This window comes from Nipponia nippon, unplaced genomic scaffold (genome assembly GCF_047370975.1).
Source record: "Nipponia nippon isolate SJK-2023a ecotype South Korea unplaced genomic scaffold, ASM4737097v1 scaffold_9, whole genome shotgun sequence".
Classification (NCBI taxonomy): Eukaryota; Metazoa; Chordata; class Aves; order Pelecaniformes; family Threskiornithidae; genus Nipponia; species Nipponia nippon.
The window spans coordinates 41,781,853-41,804,576 of record NW_028262413.1 but is presented as its reverse complement, the minus strand read 5'-3'; the positions used below and the strand labels follow the sequence as shown (position 1 = coordinate 41,804,576).

Genomic DNA, 22,724 nt, shown 5'->3' with positions numbered 1-22,724 from the left:
AAACACCCACACGTCTTGCGCAGCTGGCATCACTTGTGGGTGTTCCTTCATCAGCTCACACATCCGCCGTTACAGAGGTGTGGGATCTAAATAACAGGATATTTTTGTTCCTTTAACTAAGGAAGGGGAGAGTCGTCGTCTGCAGGTAGTGGGCTGGGGGGATGTTCAGAGCTATGGGCCACCCTGAGCTGTTTTCACCCTTCCCTGGGCGCCTGAGACGTTAATTACTCCCGATCTCAACAGGAACTGGTGGCATGAGTGGCAAACCCAGGCTAACTGTGATATCGCTTCCCCTTTCCATCAAAAGACACTGAAGCACGGCTGGCATATCCAGCTCGCTTCTTGTTTGCTTGCGCGAATGCCAGATGGGTACATTTTGCCTGACAATGAAATCAGAAGAGGCTATGTTTAGACTTTTTCTTTCCAGCACTGTTTCACTTCACATCTAATCTGATTTGAATTTGGAAAGCAGCCCTGTAATTATTTCATTTAGGTTCATTTCGGGTCAGTTAAAAGCCAGTTGGCTTCCTTTGGAGACAGCTCTATTTTTCAGGCTATCGGCAGAGTGACTTCACTGTGAGGATGCTGGGGCTGCCGCGGCCCCTCCTTTTGAAAAACTTGCTTGTTCCCAAGCAAGCGTCACTGTTGTCTGTGTCTGTCCGTCCTGGTTATGTTGTCTGTGTCTGTCCAGCCTGGCTGGGAACCAGCAGCACAGTCTCTGTGCTCTGCTGTGGGGTTATAGCTGCCAGACGGCCAGCATGCCGTTTGATCCGGTTTGTTTGCCCTTGCAAAAAATAGCTGCAGCCTGCGGGTACCGCTGCACGCAGAGCCCTCCATCCCATCCCTGGTGCTACGCGATGGGTGGAGATGCCATGCTGCCTGCCTCCAATGCTAACCTGTCTTTAGGTGCCTTAAAAACAGGGAGCTCTGGCGTAGGTGACGGCATATATGGGAGCTGGGTAGCAGGATTATTTTAAATAGGAAATTCATGGCAAACACCAGAAGTATGTTTAGTGGTCAGTGATTCAGTGGCGGTGCTCATCATTTGCAAACCTTGGAGTGTGGAGAGACGAGTAAACACAATATCCTCAACATACCACTGGTGATTTTAGCCACTATTTGTATATGCAATACTCAGAAGTTCCATGCGATGCATCAATTAACGTATTGGCTGTTTTAATATTCAGGGAGAAAAGGGGTGTTTAAGCTGACATTTTTGGTATGAAATTCTATTTCTCTGAGAACTAAAGTCTTAAACAAAATTTGCAGGGACCTATGAGTATTTTTACAAATAAATGCAAAAAAACCCAGGTTTGAAATAAATCATTAGTTTTGTATTTGTGGAGAGTCACAGGCACTTACTGAGAAACCAGCTTGATCTCCAAAAGCAAAACCCCGAGCCTGCCACAGAAAATCAAGGGAGCTCTGTGGGATGTACACTGAAGGACTGAGGACGCTCGTTAATTTAACAAGTCACTTTTTCTAAGATATGAACATTGATATGCAGCAAAGAGAATAAAAAAGAAGATATTGAAACAGACAGTTCTTTTTAAGTAAAGGTTTGGATGTATCAAACTGTAAAAGCTTGGGGGTTCCTTGACAAAGCAGATGCTCTGGAAGGAACATGCAGATTAGAGAAGAATTGAGTACATCGCTACTGTTCCACGATACTGCACATATTAATTTTAATAGTGTGTCATCATTTTCAAATTTGTATTTCCATTTAGGAAGTAAATTTCAGATATTTAATTATGCATGCAATTCCCAGGAATAGATTAGATGATTAGTTCAGTCCTAGGAGTAGGAGACAAGTGTTTGGACATCATCAGCCAATTCCCACATCTGAAGTAGCATTTCCATCAATATAGAGAAAATTGAGCAATGCTGATGAGAACTGGGGAGTGCCATCGGGTAGGGATCTGAAGTTGCTCTTAAGCACCATTTGCTCAAGCCCTTTGGGACTAGACTGGTGTATATTTGCATTATTTGGTAGATTGGATTCTGCTGTCTTGAATTTAAGTGTGCTCAAGAACTATGACTACAGCTGCTTGAAGGACAATTACAAAGATTACAACTCTTCTCAGTGGTGGCAGATGGTGTAAGAAGGGGGTAGAGGGACAAACTGCAGCTTCAGGGATTCAGGCTGGCTGTTAGGAAAAAACTCCTTTGTGGGAGGGTAGGGTGGCACGGGAACAGATTGCCGGAGAGGTGGTGCGTACTTTGTCATCAGAGGTTATGGGGACTTAGCAGGACAAAGTCATGGCTGACATGATGTCACATTGGTGATAGTCCAGCTTCAGGCAAGAGGTTGGACTCGATGACCTCCAGATGCTCTTTCCAACCAACGTTTTTGTCATTCTAATAATTTCAGTATTACTGTGTAACAAAACCAACATGTAAAATACCCACTGTAGTATGTTTGTAACTGTGCCGAGGGACACCAGGTAGAGGTACAGAGGGAGCAGGAGTCGCATCGAATAGGATTATATAGATAGAGATCTTATAGACAGTGGAGACAGTGTAAATGTGTGACAAAGCAAAGTAATTTTTTTTTTTTTGTCTTGTTACAGAGTTTAAGGCAGCAGACAGAGCCTGTACTGGGAGATTCTGGAGACAGCTGTGCTAAAGGAGCAGAGCCAGATGGTCACCCAGCCACTACCTCTCAGAGCCTAGAAGAAATGGCAAGAGAAGGAAGGCAGGAAAGTCCATCTGATCTTGTTCACCTGGACATCGGGCAGCTCTCAGACCAATCCCACCAGGAGGAGAAATGCAACAGCAGGAGTTTGGGAGCTTTTAATGATGCGCCAAATGACTTGCTGAGCCTGGGGGATGCAAAGAGCCCAGAGTGCTCCTGTGAAAGTAAAAATACAGTGACGTTGAGTAAAAAGGAAGAGGAGGGGCCAACCTCTGCTGAAGGCTCTGGAACTATATCAGATGAGGAGGACTGCACAGTGAGCCTGTGTGCAAGTGTAAACGGTGCCGTAAATCTTCCATCCTGTGGAAATACAAATGAGGAAGCTGGAATGACATCTGCTGGAGTTGGTTTGGATCAAGCCGGCTTGTGCAGTAAAGATAGTCCCCGTCAGGAAGCACAAGCTGCCAAGGAGCGTGCAGCTGACAGTACTGTTACTGTGGTTGAAACTACAGGCGAAGCCCCAGCTTCATTGGAGGGCGTGGATGTGGCTATGGGCCAAACTGAATGCAGGAACTGTACAGGGGCGGCTGAGAGAGCTGCGGGCCAGCAGCAGGTAGAGGATGGGATGGCTGAGGCCGGTGAAAGGAGGACTGCAAACCTAGAAGAGCAATCGCCAGCTAAGGAAGAGTCAGCCAGTGCTGCTCAGCCCTTACTCAGTGGTTTTAATGGCACTGAGCATGCAGATGGGGAGGATGCAAATGCGGGAGTGGTACCAGCATGTGACGGTACGAATGCAGACGGTGGCACTGGCGATATCTCTGTTGACCTTTGCAAGACTGGCAATAACAAAGAGACTGGAGCAGACTCATGCACTAAGCAGGTAAACAGTGGCTTCTTGGAAAGCCAAGACAATGCCTGTGTCGCAGCAAGGCAGGATGTCACTGTGAGCGCCAGGGCAACATTGCCAGCAGTTAACGGGGTGAAGGTTCCCACTTGCGCATCAGAACCTGGTCCTGGTTTGGAAACGCATGGCAGTGGTAAGAGCGGGGAGCGAGGAGGGCAGGTGGAAGCAGGTTGCCCAGATGGGAAATCCAGCTCTCCCCCACTGGAAGGCAGCGTGGAAACCGGTGACCATGACGCCAAACCTGAAAACGATGATGTTGGTGGATCTAATCAAAGCAGTGCAGAACCTGTGTGTTGCCAGGAGAGCGGTAAGATCACTGAACGTGCAGCTGAAGCAATGGAGGGTAGCAAAGCCCGTGAAGACGAGCCAGTAGGAACTGATACCAGCAGCAGCGGAGATGGAGGAAGCGTAGATTCTGCAGACGGAGGTCAGGAAGTTGCTGGCTGTCGCCCTTCTGCTGATCAAACTGTTGTTAAAGATGAAATGGGAGACAGCTTCAAACCGGACGCTGCTCAAGAGAGCAAACATGCGCCTGCATCGCTCCCTCCAGAGGATGCAAGCCCATGCCTGGCAGAAAAACAGCCTGCACAAACAGAAGCAGAGATAGCAGAAAGTGCTTTGGAGCAGGAGGGGCTGAGCGGTGAGATGAAATCACTCTCTCCCCTGCCCAGAGGAGAGGGACTGGCTGTGAGTCAGGAGGGAGATGCTGCAGTGGCACCTCCCGGGCAGGAGGCAGCTCTGCAAGGTAATGACCCTGGATTAGCTCCGTGTGCCAAGGGTGCAGGCTGTGCAGAGGATAATTTAATAGGCACAACCTCTGTAATTCAAAATGAAGAATCTAAACAAAACCAGGAAGCGGTGGCGGCAGCAGCAGCAGGCTCGGCGGAGCTCTCCCAGCAGCGTGGCGGGGAGCGTGGCAGCGTAGCTGCTGGAGCTGGCAGGCCTGGGGTCCGTGCGGGGGACGAGGGCTCTCCAGAGCAGAGCCTCTCGCAGCAGGCTGAAGGACGCAAAGCTGAGCCTGAGGCTTGTGCAAGTGGCAGAGAGCAGGTTTTGTCGGAGGAACTTCTTGCTGCTGTTGTGAAACCCTCAACCTGCAGTCAAGGGGGGCCTGTGGCAGGCAGCAGTGATGTGGATGCTGGGCTGAAAGGGACAGTCACTGCCGAAGAAGCGTGCAAGACCGGGGCAGAGGGTGCAGAAGGCGGCACCATGCACAGACCTGCATCAACAGGCGAGTCACTGGGTGCGGACAGCGACCCTTGTCCAGGTGCGGGGCTGAACCAAGAACAGGATTCCAGTCAAATCCAGCAGGAAATCTCCCCACGCAGCAGCACGCCCGAATTAAAGGATGCTTCAGAAACGGGAGCCCTGAGTGATGCCTGTGAGGATAAGGAAGTGTTAAGGCCGGTGACAATAACCCCTGTCACGGCGTATCCGGAAGAGCAGGAGGACACGGAAAGCGTGCTTCCCCGGGCAGCGCTTCAGCCCATCGCAGAAGAGCCCACGTGTGACAGCGACTCCAGCACGGACACCGTTTGTCTGGCCGGTGAGAGCGATGCTGGTCCCAATGCAAAAGCAGCTCAGGGGGAGGTCCTGGCTGAGCCCAATGGAAGGCAAAGCCGAGCTATACCCGAATCATCCTTCTCGCCATGTTCGTGCCGTTTACATGCTGTTGAGTCACTGGAAAATGCGGGAGTAAAGAGTTTGGTTTCGGCAGATGATGGCTCCTCTCTGGATAAAGTTCCTAAAATGGTAAAAAGTTTTGATGCGGTGGTTTTTGCAGCAGAGACACCTTGTTCCCCTGAATTAGCAGCTGCAGAAAAAGAGGGGCTTGAGTCCCAGGCTGCAGTGGATGTGGGAGCCAGCCTTAATGGAGAAATGGATTTAAGTTCCTTGACAAAGAGGAGGAACATCAGCCCAGCAGTGAAACGAGCTGAGCCTGTTACAGGTAGGAAAAATTGGTTGGTTTCCTACTTTTTAGTTTTTTCTTTGTAGCTGTGCCTCTAGTGTCTTATCAGCAAAGGAAAGGAAATAGGAGCAGGAGGTCTGCCTTGCAGAGGAAGTGTAGGTGTTTGGGGCTTTTCTTCTGAGAAAGAAGAAATCTGAAGATACATAGTAAAACTTTCAGTGCACATGCATGTTGCTTGGCTGGCACTAGAGGTAAGTTCAGGACATCATCTCCTATGAATTTGCGCAGAAGAATTTCTAGCACGTGAATCCTCCCCGGAGAAGGAATGAATGGGAGGGAGCTAATTTGGATTACTGTATCTTCAAGTTATATGCTTTCATGTGGGCACAAGGGTTTATTTGCTTAGTGCTATTCCTTCACTTCTCCCCTTTATTGTTGCTGACATGGAGTCAGAGGGTACAGTGGGGCTCTCTTGCATTTTCTTTGCTCGTCTACTTGAAACAGCTGCCAGTGTCCTTCTGAACTGCGCAAAGCCACATCCTAATTGGCGGTATTAGGTCATTTAAAAAAGCCAGCAAGCCCTCCCCCACCGCCTTTTCCGGGCTGCAAAGCTTTTTTGTCGGGCAGAGCAGCCGGTGGTGTTTTCCAGTTCATTTAAGCAGTACTGGAACTCATATGATGAGTTTTGCTTGCTGCCATCGGCTGGGAAGTGGGACCGGCGTTCCCTGTGGATGAATGGTGATAGGAGAGAGCGGTGGGACTTGGGGAACAGCGTAGACGTCTGGTGCCTGTGCGACAGAAGCTAATAGAAAACGTCACCAGGTAACTCCAAAAAGGGAAATAAAGGGATAAATTGAATGAAAGAGAAATGGATTTGTTGCTCCAGCCTGGAATTAAATCATAGGTGAATTTTCTACTAAAGCATGGAGCTAATCTGATCTTTATATTCCACCTGTTCAGGCAGCTGTTAAATGGAAGCAGCTGAACTTTTTCAGTTGCCATTTTTTTCCTTTGCTATGAGAGAATGATAGTGCCTCTTGCTTTCCCAGCACCGAACAAACAAACAAACAAAACATTTAAATGATTAAAAAAAAAATCTGCCATGATATAAATCATAAAGTTGTAAAGCTATAAAGCTATTTCACTGCTTTAGTGCTGGGAGCTGTTTCTTCAGTCTAAACGCAGAATGGGGTGATGGTAGAGGATTTGTTCTGGTATGTGATAGCAGAATAACTGGGGGCAGGGGTAAGGATTGATTTTTTGGGGGGGGTCAGTGGTGGGTCCAGCAGATCCTTTTGTTGTTGAATTCAGGATTTTTGGAAAGTTTATATGTCATGAGATAACCAGTAAACATTAGTCAGGAGATGATTAGTAAATAAGTAGAAAGATTTAAAGGTGGATTAGAAAGCTGTTTTCAGAAAGAACCTTTTTTAGTGCTGTGGCGGATTGACAGTTCAATAGGATGGGAGTGGCTGTAAGTCAATACCTGGCAGGGCTCCTTTCTTCTGGGAGCCTCCTGCTCTGCCGGCTCCGTCCGTACCGTCCAGGTCTTTATGGTTGGATTCTTGGAGGCATGACGTTGTCTGGGCGATGTTTTAAAAGGAGTAGGGACTAAACAGTCCAATAAGGTAGTGACTGAAGTAGGAAAGTAATATTAAGGCATCATATTAATATTATCATAATATTAAGGCATTCTGTGTTAGGGTATGGAAACGGGGGGGGAAAGGGGGTGATCCTGTTACTGATTTAAAATACAGAAGGATTTAGGGCTAAAAGGTCTTGAATACAACAGTCTGACCTCTCCATAAGGAAGAATTGTTTATTTGCAATGGGTTGCTGCACAGAGCAAAATTTCAGCTGGAGTATGTTCTCTTGAAGAACTTTAGGATTGCTCTGAGGCAAAATGTTAGGAAAGCCCAAATAAAATATCAGCTTAAAGCAGAGACAAGCGACTGCTATGAATGCAAGTTCACTATTTGAAATATTGCTGAAATTCACCTCCTATAATGCAGCATGTAGAACTCTGATATGGCAGTAATTCAAGAGAACAGATTCATTGTTTATTATTATTATTGCTGTGTACATTCTTCATGTCGATGTCTAAGCTTTGGGTAGCGTGTTTTGTGTACGAGTTCGGTGGCAACCTTCAATTCTTTGCATCAATTCGTCTTTGCTGTGTCAGTGCTGGGGAGTTTTCCCTGCAGCCTGGGTTTGTACAGAGTATTTTGAAGCCATGCAGGAGTCATCAGTGCTCAGAACGAATCAGATCTTTTTTCGATAGACTACAGTAAAGCCTTCCCAAAGGAAGCTTAGGTCATGAGGCCATTTCTCAGAAACACGTGTGGTCAGAGGGTTTTATTGTCATGCTAATTCATCAGAGATATAACCAGCTGATAATTGCTGTTGCCATTACTCAAAATCATTGAGGTCTTCATTTTTTTTTTTATTTATATTGTGAAATTGCTCCCAAATACATACCTGTTCATCTCATTGCCTCCACTTAGTTTCTGCCTACCCCCAAAACAGAGGCTTCAAAGGGCTAAGTGCCTTATCCAGACAAATATCGAGATCAGACTGATCGCAGCACTGAAGGCAGGCGATGAAGCTAGAAGGTCCTACGTTCATAAGGCAGCTCCTCATGCTGTTAGCTTTAGACTCAGAACTGCATTACAGCTGAGTAGCGGGTTCTGCAAGCACATTATTTGCCAGTCAGGCAGATAGATGCTACTCATAAAAAAATCAGACATTTAGGATATGAAATCATACCACAGTGGCCAGGCTGGGTGAGAAGAGAAGAGATGGCATGTGTTTATGCTGACAAAACACCTCCGAGTAGATGCAGCTTCTTGGCAGAAAGCGACCCCAGCAAGGTTAGGTCGTATGGTTGGGGTTTGGCATCTTAAATTAACAAATACTGTAATCACTGCTCCCTAGCTCTTCTCCTGGGAGAAATATCCCTAGTGTATCTCTTGTAGATCTCAGCATTTAAAGAAAACATTCATTGCCAGATAGAAGAATATCACCTTATTTTGAATTTTACTACTCTTCACCTCATTCTCATCAATGGTATTTTCCCTATGGAAAAGCACTTACTATGATTTCCTTCCCCTCTTAGAGTAGCAGGGTGAACGGATGACAAATGTCACTAATGATACCACACGTGCGGTAAGGTGCTCTATAAAGCTATCACAGAGGTCTCTGGGGCATAGTGCTCTTTGAGATATGTTTCTAAGTAGAAGTTTAAGAAGAAGTGGCAGAGTGCAAAAACTTGTCCCCTTAAATTTCATCCTGAGGGCATAGGTCTTTGTCCTCCAGTTCTTACCCAGCATGGAGTATCACTACACCGCTTGCTTCTCCCACCCTCAGTGCACCAGAGGTTTCTTCCTTGCGTGTTCTGTCTTTGGACCAAGATCTCAACCATCACGGCATTGCCACGACCCCGAGCAGATCTCGTCGTGACCGTGATCTCTGCTTTGCCAACAAATGGGACTCGCAGAAATTTGTAGCGTTACCTCTGCTTTCTGAGACTCTGCCCACAAACTCTTCTAATCGAGACAAAATCATGCCAATTTGACTTAATGATGTTGGATTAGTTTATCAATAGAACACTGCAAAACCAGATAGTCCCAAAATCAAGGGTAGACTTTAATGCCAATGGAAGACCATTGGTGACAGTTGTTACAGCAATTTCCCCATGAAGACGGGAGGCTCCTCTTGCTAAATCCCTGAACGGGTAAACTCACTGCAAACATATGTCAGCCTTAAGAAGGCGTTGTCAGCCATCCAGTGTTTGTTTTTAGTAGAAATGAGAGAGGGAGCAGGATTAGAAGGGGGTTTAGCCCAAACGTAGCCACTTTCCATCTGGGTGGCTTTGATCAAATCGCTTCACTCCTCTACAAGCATCTTGTGTGTTGTGAGAGTCATTAGCTTTGTGTTGAAAGAGTGTTAGGACGTTGACTTTATGCCAGGAAAAGGTACGCAGAAGGGAACCCCAGGGCAACAGTGACTTAAAATAGCTTTGCTGGGCAGAGAAAGCAGCTGGGACATGATGTTTGTACCACTGCGGTGGCGACACCATCATGGAAGCATGAGGAAAGGGAAAATCAGCTGCGACTTTGTAAACTCCAGCAGAAAAGCGTTTGTCTTCCTAGTCCGGGGACCTAATGGTCATCTTAAGGCAGTGCAGGTGGGCTGAATTTTTGAAGCTTGTGATTGTTTTTTTCGACACTTAAAATACCTGCTGAGAGACGGCAAGGCTGCTTTCTTGTGTTATCTTCAGGTTATGGTAAGAAGAAAAACAGCAAAAATTTTGGTTCTTTAACTAGATGAATGGGAGCCAAGAAAATACATGGGCAGACACATGCAGATGTGCTCAGCCTCACCTAGAGCTTTTCAGGAGTTTTACCCTGTGCTTGCTGCTGTTTCATAGTTTCCTTCAGTCCCAGACACGATAGTTGTTAAAACTAATAACAAACAAGCAGCAAAGTCGGGAATGAAACCAGATGTTGGAAGTCAAATGGACTTGTTGAAGGGGTTTTGGGGTTGGGTTTTCTTTTTTTTTTTTTTTTTTTGAGACTTGTTTGAATAAACAGAAAATATCAGCAGCACTGAAAGAAGTTTGGTTTTAAATTGCCTGTGCGAACCCTCTGTTTTCACAGGGAAGCTGGAAATGAAAACTGAAGACGAGGTGGATTTTCTGAAAGATCATGATGAGGGCGCAGCCCACGAGGAAGCGGTGAGTGCCACTTATGCGTTGTCACCTTGTCTTTTTCTGTACTTTTTAAAGAAACACCACCACTACTGTGTCCAGCCACATAACCTGCTGGTTTCCTTTCTGTAGCCTTTGCAAAGCTGAACGGCATCCATCACCGTGATGTTGTTTTAGCCTTTTAAAAGTAGGATGGGCTTTTTTAGACCTTGTGTTTTTCAACCACTGGATTAAGCTACGTTTATGTTGTCTCCGTTGGTGACATAGAGGTTTACCTGAACGGTTTCTCATGAGGCAGGCCTGTACCAAGATTTGTATGTACTTTGATAAAAGCGATGCCCTGTAATGTGCTTGGGGTTGGCGATGCCGCGTGGGGGCTGGCACCGCTTCTGAGGTCCCCGCACGTGCGTGGTCCTGGCGAGTCTCTCTGCCCCCTCTCACGCTTTGCCCCTCCGGGGAGCTTTTGGCAGAGGGGACTGTGGCTGCGGTTGGTGTTGGTGCGTGCACCGACTCTGAGGTCTAAAGGCATCACGGGCTGGGAGCATTGGTGCCTTTGCTGGAAGAAGAATTAATAATGGGAAGACGTAGAGGGATCAAGTGTGGAGGGAAACCCCGTGTTCCTCACATCGGTGAGACAATATAAAAAGGTCATGCCAGGGATCAGAAATCAGTTGTTATTGTTTTCTATTACTTGTGCTTTGCCATATTTAAGGACCGTCTATGATTTAAAAAAAAAAAAAAAAGTGAATATTGGGGTTGACAGGAATGTAATTTTGGTTTAAAGCACCCCTAATATATATTCTGCTTTATCAAGAGCTGGGTTTTTTGGTTTTACCTTTCCTAGCTGGATTTGCATTTGCTCCTATATTTTATATACAGTTTCTTGTTCCTGAAAAAGAAAGCTTTTTGTAAATGCTAAATTGCTCGCAGCCTGCATTGGTGCACGTTGCCATTGAGCAGCTGTGTTTATGTGTTAGCGTACCATTATGAAGCTGTTAAAAGAGAAAATATTGCGGGGATGAGTTAACATTGCAGGGTGGAGCACCAAAAAACTTTGCTCATCCCGCAGTAAAGCTCTTCAGGAGGCAGAAAAATCTTGCCAAAGCTTGTAATAAAATCAGGTTTATTTTGTTTTTAACAAGTTTAGGCTTAATTTCTCTAGCTGTTTGCTCAGTGAGTTAGCCAGGGACTACAGCAAATAACTTTCAAAGCTAGAATTTGTGCTGTCTGATAAGTAAGTCTTTTGTTACTGGAATGTGCGAGTGTAAAGATGCTGCTGATTTTTTTTACCAACCCTTTATTAAAGATAATTTTCATGACTAAAACTTAGGTATCTGGTAGTAAAGTAAGATGTCTTTAGAAAATGAAAATTAAGGCACTGTCTTTTCCTTTCAAACAGGGAAAAAAAAAAGGAAACATATAGAATTTGGCTTCCATTTTGCATGTTTTACAGGCATTTTGATTTTTTGTGTGTGTGCTTTCTTCTCTTCTTCCTCTCCCTCCCACCCCGTCAAACACCTCTTTAGAAATCTGGCTTTTCTGGTACAGGAATGGGAGTGCCAGGGGAATGGAAAGTTTGCTGCAGGACTGACAGGGTTTCCTGTTGCTAAGTTCAACAGAAACAAAACAACAACTGCACTATATTAAGGTCATTTAAAAAAAAAAAAAAATCAGTGGAAGGCTTAAAAATAGAGCTTAATTCACATGTGTAGGTTGGGTAGGGAGCTGGCCAGTGAAAGCCATCGTGAAGTGTGCATCTCCTGCCTCATCCTGTCTCTGCTTTATTTAGTCCTGACTTTTTTTGTAGCCAGAAGTTTTTCAGGTGCTCATTGCCTTCTCATTACACAGCCATTTTGTGGTTAGTAAAAGTGGTTTTCTTAACTTGTTGCAAATAGAAATGTTGTTGCTCTCACCTGGTCAGGAGCTGCAGGTATTTAGCAGTCTCACCGGTGCTGTCAGCGACTTTGGACCTTGGGAACTGCATTAACTCTTCTTTTATGGGTGAGAATTTTGCACAATGTTATTTATAAATACGCGATGTAGAAAGCTGTTTATATGCATAGACTGTTAAAAAAAAATATTTTGGAGCCTAAAAAGTGCAACTTCTATAGCGGAATTGGGCTGAATAACAGTAAGCTTGAGCACACTGGAAAGAGAAGAGGGAAAATTCCTTCTCGTGAGTTTGTTCCTGAAGTCAGAGGTTTATCTGGGTTTGTGATGCCAAGAAGTGTACTTCAGTATTACATGTATAAGGTTGCACATGGTTTCCCTGTAGTCGATTCAGAAGACTTTGCCTGAGAGAGGCTCTTGTGCATGTCATGGAAAAGCTGCAGCTGAAAAATGTTTAGGAAAATAATGGTTTGTAGGGTTGTAAGCACTGAAAAGAAAATAATGGAAAAATGTTTTTTCCAATTAAAATGGGTTTTTAAAGTGTCTGTTTCTTAAATCTCCAGAATGTTTTTGCAGATGTTGTATTTGTTAAGCTATAGAAACTCTGTAACCAGAATTTCCGAAGCTCTTTTCGTGTTGGATGCAGCTTTAAGCAACCTGGTCTAGTGGATGGTGTCCCTGCCCACGGCAGGGGGGTTGGAACCAGATGATCTTTAAGGTCCCTTCCAACCCAAACCATTCTATGATTCTGTGATTCTATGATTCTCTTGGGCGGTGGGTGCTCATCCTGCTGGAGACTTCCCTGGTCCTTATCTTCTGGCTTTGTTTGGAGATCTTGAGTGGAGTGGGGGCAATAACTTGGTGTGATCTATTAAAATTAGACTTCAGCATTTTTAAAATTGAATAACTTTAGATTCCTAACTCTGATGAGAAATCTGGTTTGGCTTCTGCATACTGTGATATTAAAATAATTTAGAAATGGTGCCTGGTGGCTCCAGCATTATGAAAGTAAAGCGACAGTTTGAAATGAACTGTACCCTGATATACTTCTCTTGCGTTGATCCCAGAAATCGGTTATGATTCATTATTTGCTGAATCTTTGTCTTCATGTGGCAGGATGGATAAGGTTGCACTGCTGGGTTCATCCGACGGCTTCAGTTGTCTAAGCCTGTGACCGACAAATTGTAGCTGGCTGACCCCAGAAACAGAGTTCATCTGGGAAATAGCCTTCTTGTTGTATCTATTAATTTCATTAGTTAGTTCCTATTGAATTTAATGCATCCTACCTTTACCACATGAATTAGTTTTTAATCAATATCTGTATTTTTGGAAGTTGCAGCCTACCGGATAAACATGGCATTTCTAAATATCTTCACAGAGAATGAAGCTTGAAAAAGATTTGCACTTTCACCTCTCCACTGATCCAGGTAGTGCAGTAACGTGTGATATATCAGCAAGGTCGCTTTCTAGGGGAAAACTTGCAATATTTTCAGTCATGATTTGGAAGATGGAAGTATGTTTGTAGCACTCTAGGGTGACATCAGGTTGGGAGGTGTTGCAGGCACTTGGGAGAACAGGGTCAGGGTTCAGAGTGACCTTAAGAAATTGGAGAGTGCATCCACATAGGAGATAAAAGCAGCCACAGAGTACTTCATTTGCAAAGAAGAAATTAAAATGCACATTTACTAAGTCAGGTTTAAGCTGGAGAGGGATGGGCAGAAAAAAACTGAGGAGTTTTAGTGGACCACAAATGAATCATCAGCAAGAGGCTGTTGCAAAAGAGACAAATCTTGTTTTGAGTTATATTGAAGGAGTGTCCTCCATAAGGTGTGGAAGGTGACTTACTCGTGCATGGCACTGGGGAGGCATCATCAGTGTCATCAAATCCAGTTTTGGGTGCCCTGCTCCGAGGAGGACACAGGCATACTGGAAGGTGTCCAGAAGGAAACAACGAGAAGAGATTAAGAAACGTGAGAAGAGGTTGAAAGAATTAAATTTATTCAGTGCAGCAAAAAGGAAACTATTGTGCAATCTAGCACTCTGCCAACATGTAATAATGGTTATTAAAGTCCTACATTTCCATGGCAGCTTAATTTACTGATTTGCTAGTTTCCCAGGATGATTTAGGCTGGATGTTGAGAAAACATCCTGTTATCATCACGAAACTGTCGCAAGACCACCTAAGGAGGCTAGGAAACCTCCTTGCCTGGGAGTTGTTACAGATAAGATAATGTTGCTCTGTTGGGACAGAGCCCCAGGTCTGTTGTTGCCCATTGCTTTTGGTTTGTAGGCCCCCAGGTTTGTGCTATGCTGAACAGGGAGAAGAGGAGGGAGCAGCTTGGCCGGAGTCCAGCAGGGTGTGCAAAGGAAGGGGACAGGGATGGCAGGACAGTGGGAGATGGAGGTGGGAAGAGGGGATGGGCTGGACTGGGTGGAAAAGGGCTTGTGGGAGAGGGGAGAGACCCACACGGCATTGAGGTAAGTGTTAGGATGGTCAGTAGGTGTGAAGGATCCAGGATTTGTCCTCCCCACAACCGTAGTCTTCCATGCTTCTCTTCCCTGGAGTCAGCAGATAAATGGAGAAATTTATGGCCAAGGTGTACAGTGTCACCCCCCTCTAGTGTCTGGTCCTTAGGAGGACAGCATGATGCTGGTGCTGGTGTTGGTCAAGTAGTAGAGAGATGCTTCACGGCTCAAAACTGCTGAACTTCGTCGGTGACCCAAGACAAGGGGTCATTATAGTTCTCCAGGCTCCAATTTATTTTCTTAGGAAATAACTTCTTTAACGAACTGCTCACCCTGAGGACCTGCCAAAATTCAGATTGTGCGCACTGGAGTCCATTTTCTCCATCTGCATGCGTGTACATATGCACGTACTACGGGATGGTGATTGCAAATCCCTGTTTTCCAAAGGGCCTGCAGGACAGCATGGGGAATTTCAGAGTGAGTGGCTGAAGCGTTAGAAACAAATCAGAGCGGGGTCCAGTGATGGAAAGTGCAGCCTTAACAATAGGCTGCATCCTCACCACACCTCTTTAAAATCACTTGTGTAACTCTCTTCCTAAATGTTGTCCTGTAACTACAGTAAACATGGAAAAACCCAGCCAAAAAGGAGCCTGCCCTAAGCCTGGCATTAGTGCTGGAGGGTGACACACACATACCCACCAGGTCAAGGCTTTAGGCTCGTCATCTGCGAGGCCCTTTCTTACACCCACCAGCATCCTGTGTCTGCCCCAGATGCTCAGAGCTGAGGCTTGAGAGGTCTAGGAGGAAATCGTGTCAGCCAGTTAAGCCCTGAGTAAATTCATTGCTGCGCAGAATAGCTCGCCCTGGGTTTTGTCGTCTGTTCTGTGCATCGCTGCGTAAGCCAGTCTGCAGTACGTGCTGCAGAGAGTTAGAAGAAAAGCTGGCGGGGCGGGAGAAATCCAAACCAGGCTGGGATTCCTGTTTGGCCTTTACTATTATTCATGCTTTGATATCTGTAGCAGGAAGGCGTTTATACAACTATTGTGGCATATTTTTTTTGTCCTACACTTAACTTCTCTGGGTGCTGCAGTTCCGATGCCTTTTTCTCCCGAATGCTGCTAATCCTCAGCTCGAGACAGTCGTTTCCAAGCTCAGTCACAGGATTCATGGATGTTAGCGAGAGAAGCAGGAACGCAGACGCTGAGCCAAATCCCCGACTCAGCGCAAAGATGCTGCTCCCAGGTTTGGCTCGGCGCAAGCCTGCGGCAGGACGGGGCAGATGAAGGCGCCCGCGCCGCCCCCGCGGCTCGCTGCGGCCGCAGGGCTTGTGCTGGCCCTCGGTGATGTCTAGAGATGGTGAGTTACTTCTCCCCTGTGCCTTCCCCTTCAGCCTCTACAGGCAGTGTTTTCTAGAGGCAAAGATTGCTGCGTGTAGCCCTGATACTCTTTTTTTTCCATCATTTCCTAATTTCCTCTAATAAAATATCTGGCTCTGCCATCCTCCCAGTATCAGCTGCAAAGGAAGTTTATCCCTCAGCTTTTTCACACTCATTTTAAAAGCATCAAGAGCTACCTGCGACTTTATTTACCATCTGCAATTACTGTTGCCTTGAAGGCAGAGTTGTATATATACTCCTGCCGTAGTCTTGAGATGGATGCAGATTAAAGACAACTGTTTCATAATTATGAATCTTCTGCGATGCTTGCTTTTGACTTGTTTCAGACAAAGGGATTCACTCATACGAATTACTTAGCATCAGTGTATTAAAGTAGCTTTCTGAGGCCCTTTTTAGGATCAGGACTCCATGATTTCACAAGTTTGTAAAACACAGAGCTAAAGGATTTCCAGTATAGAAAATACTGGGTTTGGAGTTCTCTTCCAGTGGTTAGATACATTCATTTTTTTTATGCAGTCATGAAAGTACGGATCCATAAAATAATGGATGTATAAGACTGTTACTATGGCAAAGGAATGCTGGCATTGGATATTGTACCTTGAGAAGGAAAATACTGTGCTGTTTTTGAATGGTTCCGTCTCCAGTATCATATGGATTCTTTTATTTGTGTTTGAAATCTCTTAAAGTTTTGTGGTGTAACTGTTGCATGGTAGACATGGTTACTGCACACTGAATTCCTGATCTAAATATAGAGGAAATTAAGATGATAACATGGGAGACCAAATGTGGACTTTTCGATGGAGACTGCATTATTATGACAAATGGGTACTTCACATCACTGTTTTTTTATCCTTCTGAAGGAACCTATTAGCTCCATTCCGATATTTTGGAAGCCGAAGTTGGCACCCTACAATGCAGAGAAGCCAGCATTTACGTTTTTCTGTAGACTTATGTTTTTTGCAGTTCATTGGTAGTTACGCCGCCTTAGAGGAAAATCTCATTAATATGAGAAATAGATTTTTAATTATATTACCATACATTTGTTCTGGGGTTTTGTGAGGAGTCATGGACTGGTGCTTCAGTTCTCTTGCCATCCTACACTAACCGCTATCCTACGTGGCAGGGTTTTTTTAAGTATAGTTTTTCAGGATTTGGGAAAGCTTTTTGGGAAAGTTTGTGCCAAATCCAGAAAGTCTCCTGGAAGGTGGACTTCAGCAAGAAGTGACACGTGGAGGGGGGAAGCCCCTGGGTACCACTGGGTCATGGCTTCAGCAGCGACAGCCGCTGGTGGACACCGCGGTTCCTCCTCTGCTGTGTCAGCACAAGTGTCAGGGAGGCCATGGTGTGAACGAGCCAGGTTCAAAAGTGAGATGAGACCTGGGCAAAGCTTTTGTTCTGGATTCAGAGCAGTGTCTGCCCTTTGGGGAGCTTTGGACTATAACCGTATGCGTGGGGAACAGCTTTCTTCTCCCTTGTTACTCTGATGGAAGAGCCATAAATGAGATGCAGTGTTTAGAAGGTGAGGTTAAACAAGTTGAGGCTGTAGGAATGACAGTGAAAACAGTTAATTCTTTGAGTAAGTTACTGTAGGAAGGGGTTAGCTCTCCATTGCTTCAGGTGTTCCCATTGAGACTGGATGTCCTACGAGCGATACACTGCAGCTCTAAATAAAGTGCCAAACCAGTGGCAGAACTGCTGCAGGGTTACATTGCCTGGCCTGTGTTATACTGGAGGCTTGTGTGGACTTGGTGTTTGCATCATACCTCCTGTCTTTAAGATCCATGTTAGAAGGTGAAACCTAGCAATGCAGTCTGAGAGCGCTCGGATAGGTACAGCTATCTGAGAGATGAGCAGGACTCTTGGCTGCTGATAAAGTAGTATCCAGGCATGGCATTTCTGACTTCATCTTCCAGCAAAGGATGAAAAGAATGGTGTGAGTAAGAAGAAAAAAGTAAAGGACAAAGGAGAGTTGTATGTAGAGCTAGAGTGGAGATTAGAAAGAACACTTCTTCTCTTAAGTGTTTCCATTCATGCAGTGTGAATCGTTATGAAAACGTATTTGGCGTTTTACCCAGTACTGCTAAAACTCTTTCCATGGAAACATGGAATCAAAATGCATTTAGTCTGTGGTAGTTGCACAGACTCCCCTTTCTGTTATCGTTTTCAGTCTTTCCCGCCCCATCACCCACCCTTTTTAGGTGGTCCGTCTTCCCTTATTATACCATTTTCATGCAAAGGTGGAAATCTCAGATTTTTTTTTTTTTTTTCCTTCAGCATCTCTGCTGCTACTGCTCAGCGTCATGTACACATCCTGGTGTGGCCCAAAGTGACTCAGCTGTGTTGCAGAATGTCTCTAGGGTCAAACTGCTGTTAAAACATCAGATGAGATAAAAGCCTGGGATGATAACTAAATGTTTGCTTTTCCATGCAGCATCCTTGCTCATGTTGAGCAGATTGACTGCTCTCTGCTTTTGTCAGGGATGTTTTCCTGCTGCTTTCTGCCTGGTCTGCACTGTGCAGAGCAGTAGCACAGGGCAATTTGGCGGTGGTGGAGAGGGCTTTTAGCTTAGGACTGTGAAACAAGAATAGATGGTTAGGGTTGCAGTGGATGATTAAAATATCTTAGTTTATACAGAAGGGAGTGAGTGATTTGGTATCCGAGTATATGGTATCTAAAATAAAAGCACTTGACTGGTATGGAAGGGATTGGGTTTGGCCGAGCAGAGGCAGCTGCAAGTCAGAATTTAGCACCCCAGGGGCAGAGCAATGAATTGATGTTGTGTTTGGCTGTGGTCAGCCATAGCTGTCCTAACTGTCACGGTAGCAAATTCATCAAAACTTTCAAGGAAAGGGAACTTCTGAATTTTGCAAGAACACTTGTATTAGTCATCGGTCACACCAAAGACGAGGTAAGGTCTCCAAATGCAGATCCTGTAAAAAGTGTGGACAATAGCGACTTTTTTGTGGAGACCCTAGAGCAGGTAGGCGTAAGAGGTAAGAAGAGAGTTTCTTCTCGCTGCCGCTTACCTCCTCCCATCACCAGTTTGTTGTTTTTACTCCTGTGGTCTGTGTTTTGGACTTCTGCTTTGGAATAACCCCAACATGGAGGCTGTAACAAGAATGTGACAGAGTTTTGCAATGGTTTCATAAAATATACTTGATCAGCTGTATTTGAATTAGCAGATGGGAGCAAACTCTATACCAGGCTTTCTTTTGCACTTGGTCTTTTGCATAACAAGGTTCTTCTCCTTCTACCTTCTCTTTCTGCTTCACTTATGCATTAAATTTATGGCTATATAAGCAGGGATTTGATGTAGCTAACTTTCTGATTTTCTCTTAAGCAGTGGTGAATTTAGCTGCTCCCTCCCTTCTTGCTTACTGTGTTTATCATTGTGGTGCCAGCGATGTACTCAGCGAAAATGAAGGCGGTAGCTGTGCCCAAGAGGCTAGTCCAAAAGATAGAGCCAATATTTCTGGGGTATCTCATTTGCTTTCTCTTCTGTTTGTGTAGTCGAGTTGGAGGAATTGTTGGTAGCCTGTTTAACCTGAGTTACTCTCTTCTCCTTTCAGATCTGCAAAAGGACCGATGCTTGGCTTACAATTTTCTCAGCCTAGTTAGATATTACTTCTCCCTAAAGACTTTGCCTTGATTTACACCCTGATGCCATTACAGCCATGATAATAGTAGTTTCACCTTCTTTATGCACTTAGTTATTTGGGGGCATATTCTTACCTGCAGGAAGTGTACAGCACCTTTTTCAAATACTGCATGCCTCCCGGTCCCGAAGCGTTTCCATCTTCTCTACTGCAAATGCTGTGTTTGCAAGTACCGTGGTGCTGGGTCTGCCTATCTCTTTTACCAACTGAAATATATTCTCCCTTCTTATATGTTGTCCTTCCAGCTGGTGAGATAAGAGGCAGGAATGTGAAGCCTCGCCCTCGCTAACTTGTTAGTCTGAGCCCTGGTACTGAGTCTGCTTAGCATCAAGTGACTTGTTTTTCTTCTGTCTGAGACCATACTTACCTCCATAAATCACAAGATGATCATAATCCTGTCTTACTTGACACTGAACTTTTGCATGGTTTCTTAACACAGCTGGACACATTAAATGCCTAAAAGTGGTTGGGAGGGATATTATTTCCAAAATACACATTTTCAAAGGCTGGAGGTGCAGTTCTCTGAAACATTGGTTTCAATCCGTGATCTTACACTTGGAAATGTAGAACTCTCTTCTGCCCCTCCAAAATACTACACTGCAGATCACATTGGTTTTTACCAAAGGCATGGACAGGGGTGGGCTGTTGAAGTCTGCTGAGATTAAAGTGTTTCTTGGTGTTTTGTTCCACTATTATTTTTAACTCACTGACCATAACAAGGTGGGGAAATGCATACTTATCTGCTTGCCCAGGAGGAGATGTACAAGTCTTAGCTTCAAATGCCTGCACGTAAGGGGTAAAAAAAGAGCAGTAATGTACCTTTGGGGGCCTTTTAAAAGAGAAGGAGGGTTGCTTACACCATTTCCAAATATTCCCACCTGTAGATGACCAAAGGGAGGCATTGACTGTAAAGACTGGGGTCCCGCGGTGTTAAAAAGGGAAGGGGAAAGAGGGAGTCCTTTGCTCCCTGCTGCGTGGGCTGAAATAGGTTTTAGGGTATTTTGCAAATTCTGGTTTTAATTGTATTTTGAGGAGATGTGGAGAGAAACCTCTACAGGCTTTTTTTGTTCATAGCTGGGTATTTGGGGGACAGCATTTGATTTTGCTTGTCAAGACTTGTTTATTACTTGTTTTCTGTCTTTGAGGAAGCTGAAGTTTACTTCATATATTGTAAACGATGCAAAAGGCACCCACAAGAGTGTAGATGAGTCCTCTGCCTTTGTTATAAATCTAAGTATATAGACTAAATAAATAACTTCTTTCTGGGCTTAAAATCCTTACAGTGCACCAGACAACAAAAATTTGCGTCTTGGAGTAGCTCCTAGAATTCTTTAATGCTGAAATATCTCCTCCGCTTGCAAACCTGGGGCTCTCCCTCCTTTAGATAAGTGCTTTCTGTTTAAACTGGCTTTTCTTGCGACTGTCCTTTCGGGCAAGGGTTGGCACAATTCAGTCAATACCAACGGTGACGCTAGGAGCGCGTGGCGGGGAAATAAGAAGTTTTGAAGGTAAGATTAAACAAGTCCTCTCTGTTAAAAAGAGCAAGGGAGGGGGGGAAATCTGTGCTCGGAGTATTGGCTTTCTCTGTCTCTCGACTCTTTGAATGTACACTGAAAAAATGATTATGAGAGCACTTTAAAAGCTTTGTAAGTTTTCTTCTCTTTCAAGAAAACAGAATTTATGTAGAAACATATTGTTTCAAGTAGCAGCTGGATTAAATGTTGAAAAATAGGATATTTTGGTTGAGTTTATATATATATATATATATTTAGGTAAGCATTAGTCTCCCAAGAAAAGTACATTGTTTTTATGCATGTCTTATTGTGAGCAGTGCGTGTTCCCTATCTGATCAGCAGTGGTGTCTGGACCATTGAATACCTTTTGGCAGGTTGGCTTTTAAAATATATTGTGTGTTATCTTTTACGGAGGACGTCAGCAGATGTCTGGATCCCAGCAATGAAATAGCAGGAGGGGAAGCAAGACAAACCTGGGGTTTATTGTGGAGCGCTGTTGGAAAGGGAAAGGGGAGCCAAGGAGATGGGTAGCGGAGGGTGCTGTGGGCGAGGGTTTTAGCTCCCTTGTGCGGGGCAGAAAGCAGCTATAGCAGGGGATATTTTAAGCCGGTATTTAGGTGAATGAGTGAGATAACGTAGGTGCCCATTTGGGAGCAGTATTTCCTTTATTTCTTGTCTGAGGCTGGTGAGCAAGACCAGACTTGGGGGACATTCAGACTTTCTTCCCCCCAGAGTCCCAGGGCAGGGGAGGGAACGGGGCGCTGACGGCAGCCGCTAACGAGAGACCAAAGTCAGGAAAAGAGCCCAACTAATATTTTCTTCCAGTCTTACCGATTGACCTAGCCAAAAAAAAGCATAAAATAACAACAGCTGTTGAAAAAAGTCTCAATCCTGTGCCTATACCAGCAGATGTTTCCATAAGCCATTGATTTTTAGGTTGTCCCGGTTTAAATACAGTACCGGGGTGAAAAGGGTCAAAAGGGTAAAATATATCTAGGAGAGATTTCTCTACTTAGGAGAACTTTACAAGCTGTCAGTGAAGCTGTAAACAAAGTTGCACCAAAATATATAGTGGCTTTTAGTTTAAATTGTGTCTTTTTGCTTGTTACTGGCTGCTTGGGTTAAAAAAGAAAATATTTTTCTTTCAATAGCTTTCAGATCTTTTGCTGGGTATTTTTTCTTATGCGTCTGCATTAAATAAGCCCATTTAACAAAACCTGATCCTCTTATAAACATGGAATAATGACAGTATCCCACATATGGTTTTCATTAATTTTTGCATGTTTTGAAGTTGCCTTTTTTTCTCCGAAAGGCTAACTTCAGAAACAGCAGATATTAATGCTACATAATAGCCAAAATGACTAGCTGAGCAGTCAGCAATTCTAACTTGGGATAGAAGGGGTTTCTAGTGAAATTATTTAACCGTTGCATAACGAAAAGGATATTTTTTTTCTGTACAGAACGATGCTGTGTAATCTGTACTCCTCCCAGTTGCTGTTACTGGTTGACTTTGAACTGGCATCAGTTCTGCTGATTATCTGCAAGCGTTCTTGCTTCTGAGTCTAGTAGATGTTTTGGATTTTAGCCTCGAGAGAGAGCTCCAGAACATTTCCCCCTTTCTTCCTAAGAAAACAAAACCAACCCTTT

General features: G+C 44.6%; 1 protein-coding gene across 7 annotated transcripts in view; it reads left to right on the top strand.

Annotated features, from left to right (window-relative positions):
- AKAP13 (A-kinase anchoring protein 13) overlaps positions 1-22,724 on the top strand; it is a 225,936-nt gene that overhangs the window by 118,129 nt on the left and 85,083 nt on the right. For all 7 annotated transcript variants that reach the window (XM_087743462.1, XM_087743461.1, XM_087743460.1 and 4 more), the window contains 2 exons: positions 2,571-5,484; positions 10,104-10,180. In XM_087743462.1, coding sequence (XP_087599588.1) covers positions 2,571-5,484; positions 10,104-10,180 — 2,991 coding nt within the window. The remainder of the gene's footprint in view (positions 1-2,570; positions 5,485-10,103; positions 10,181-22,724) is intronic.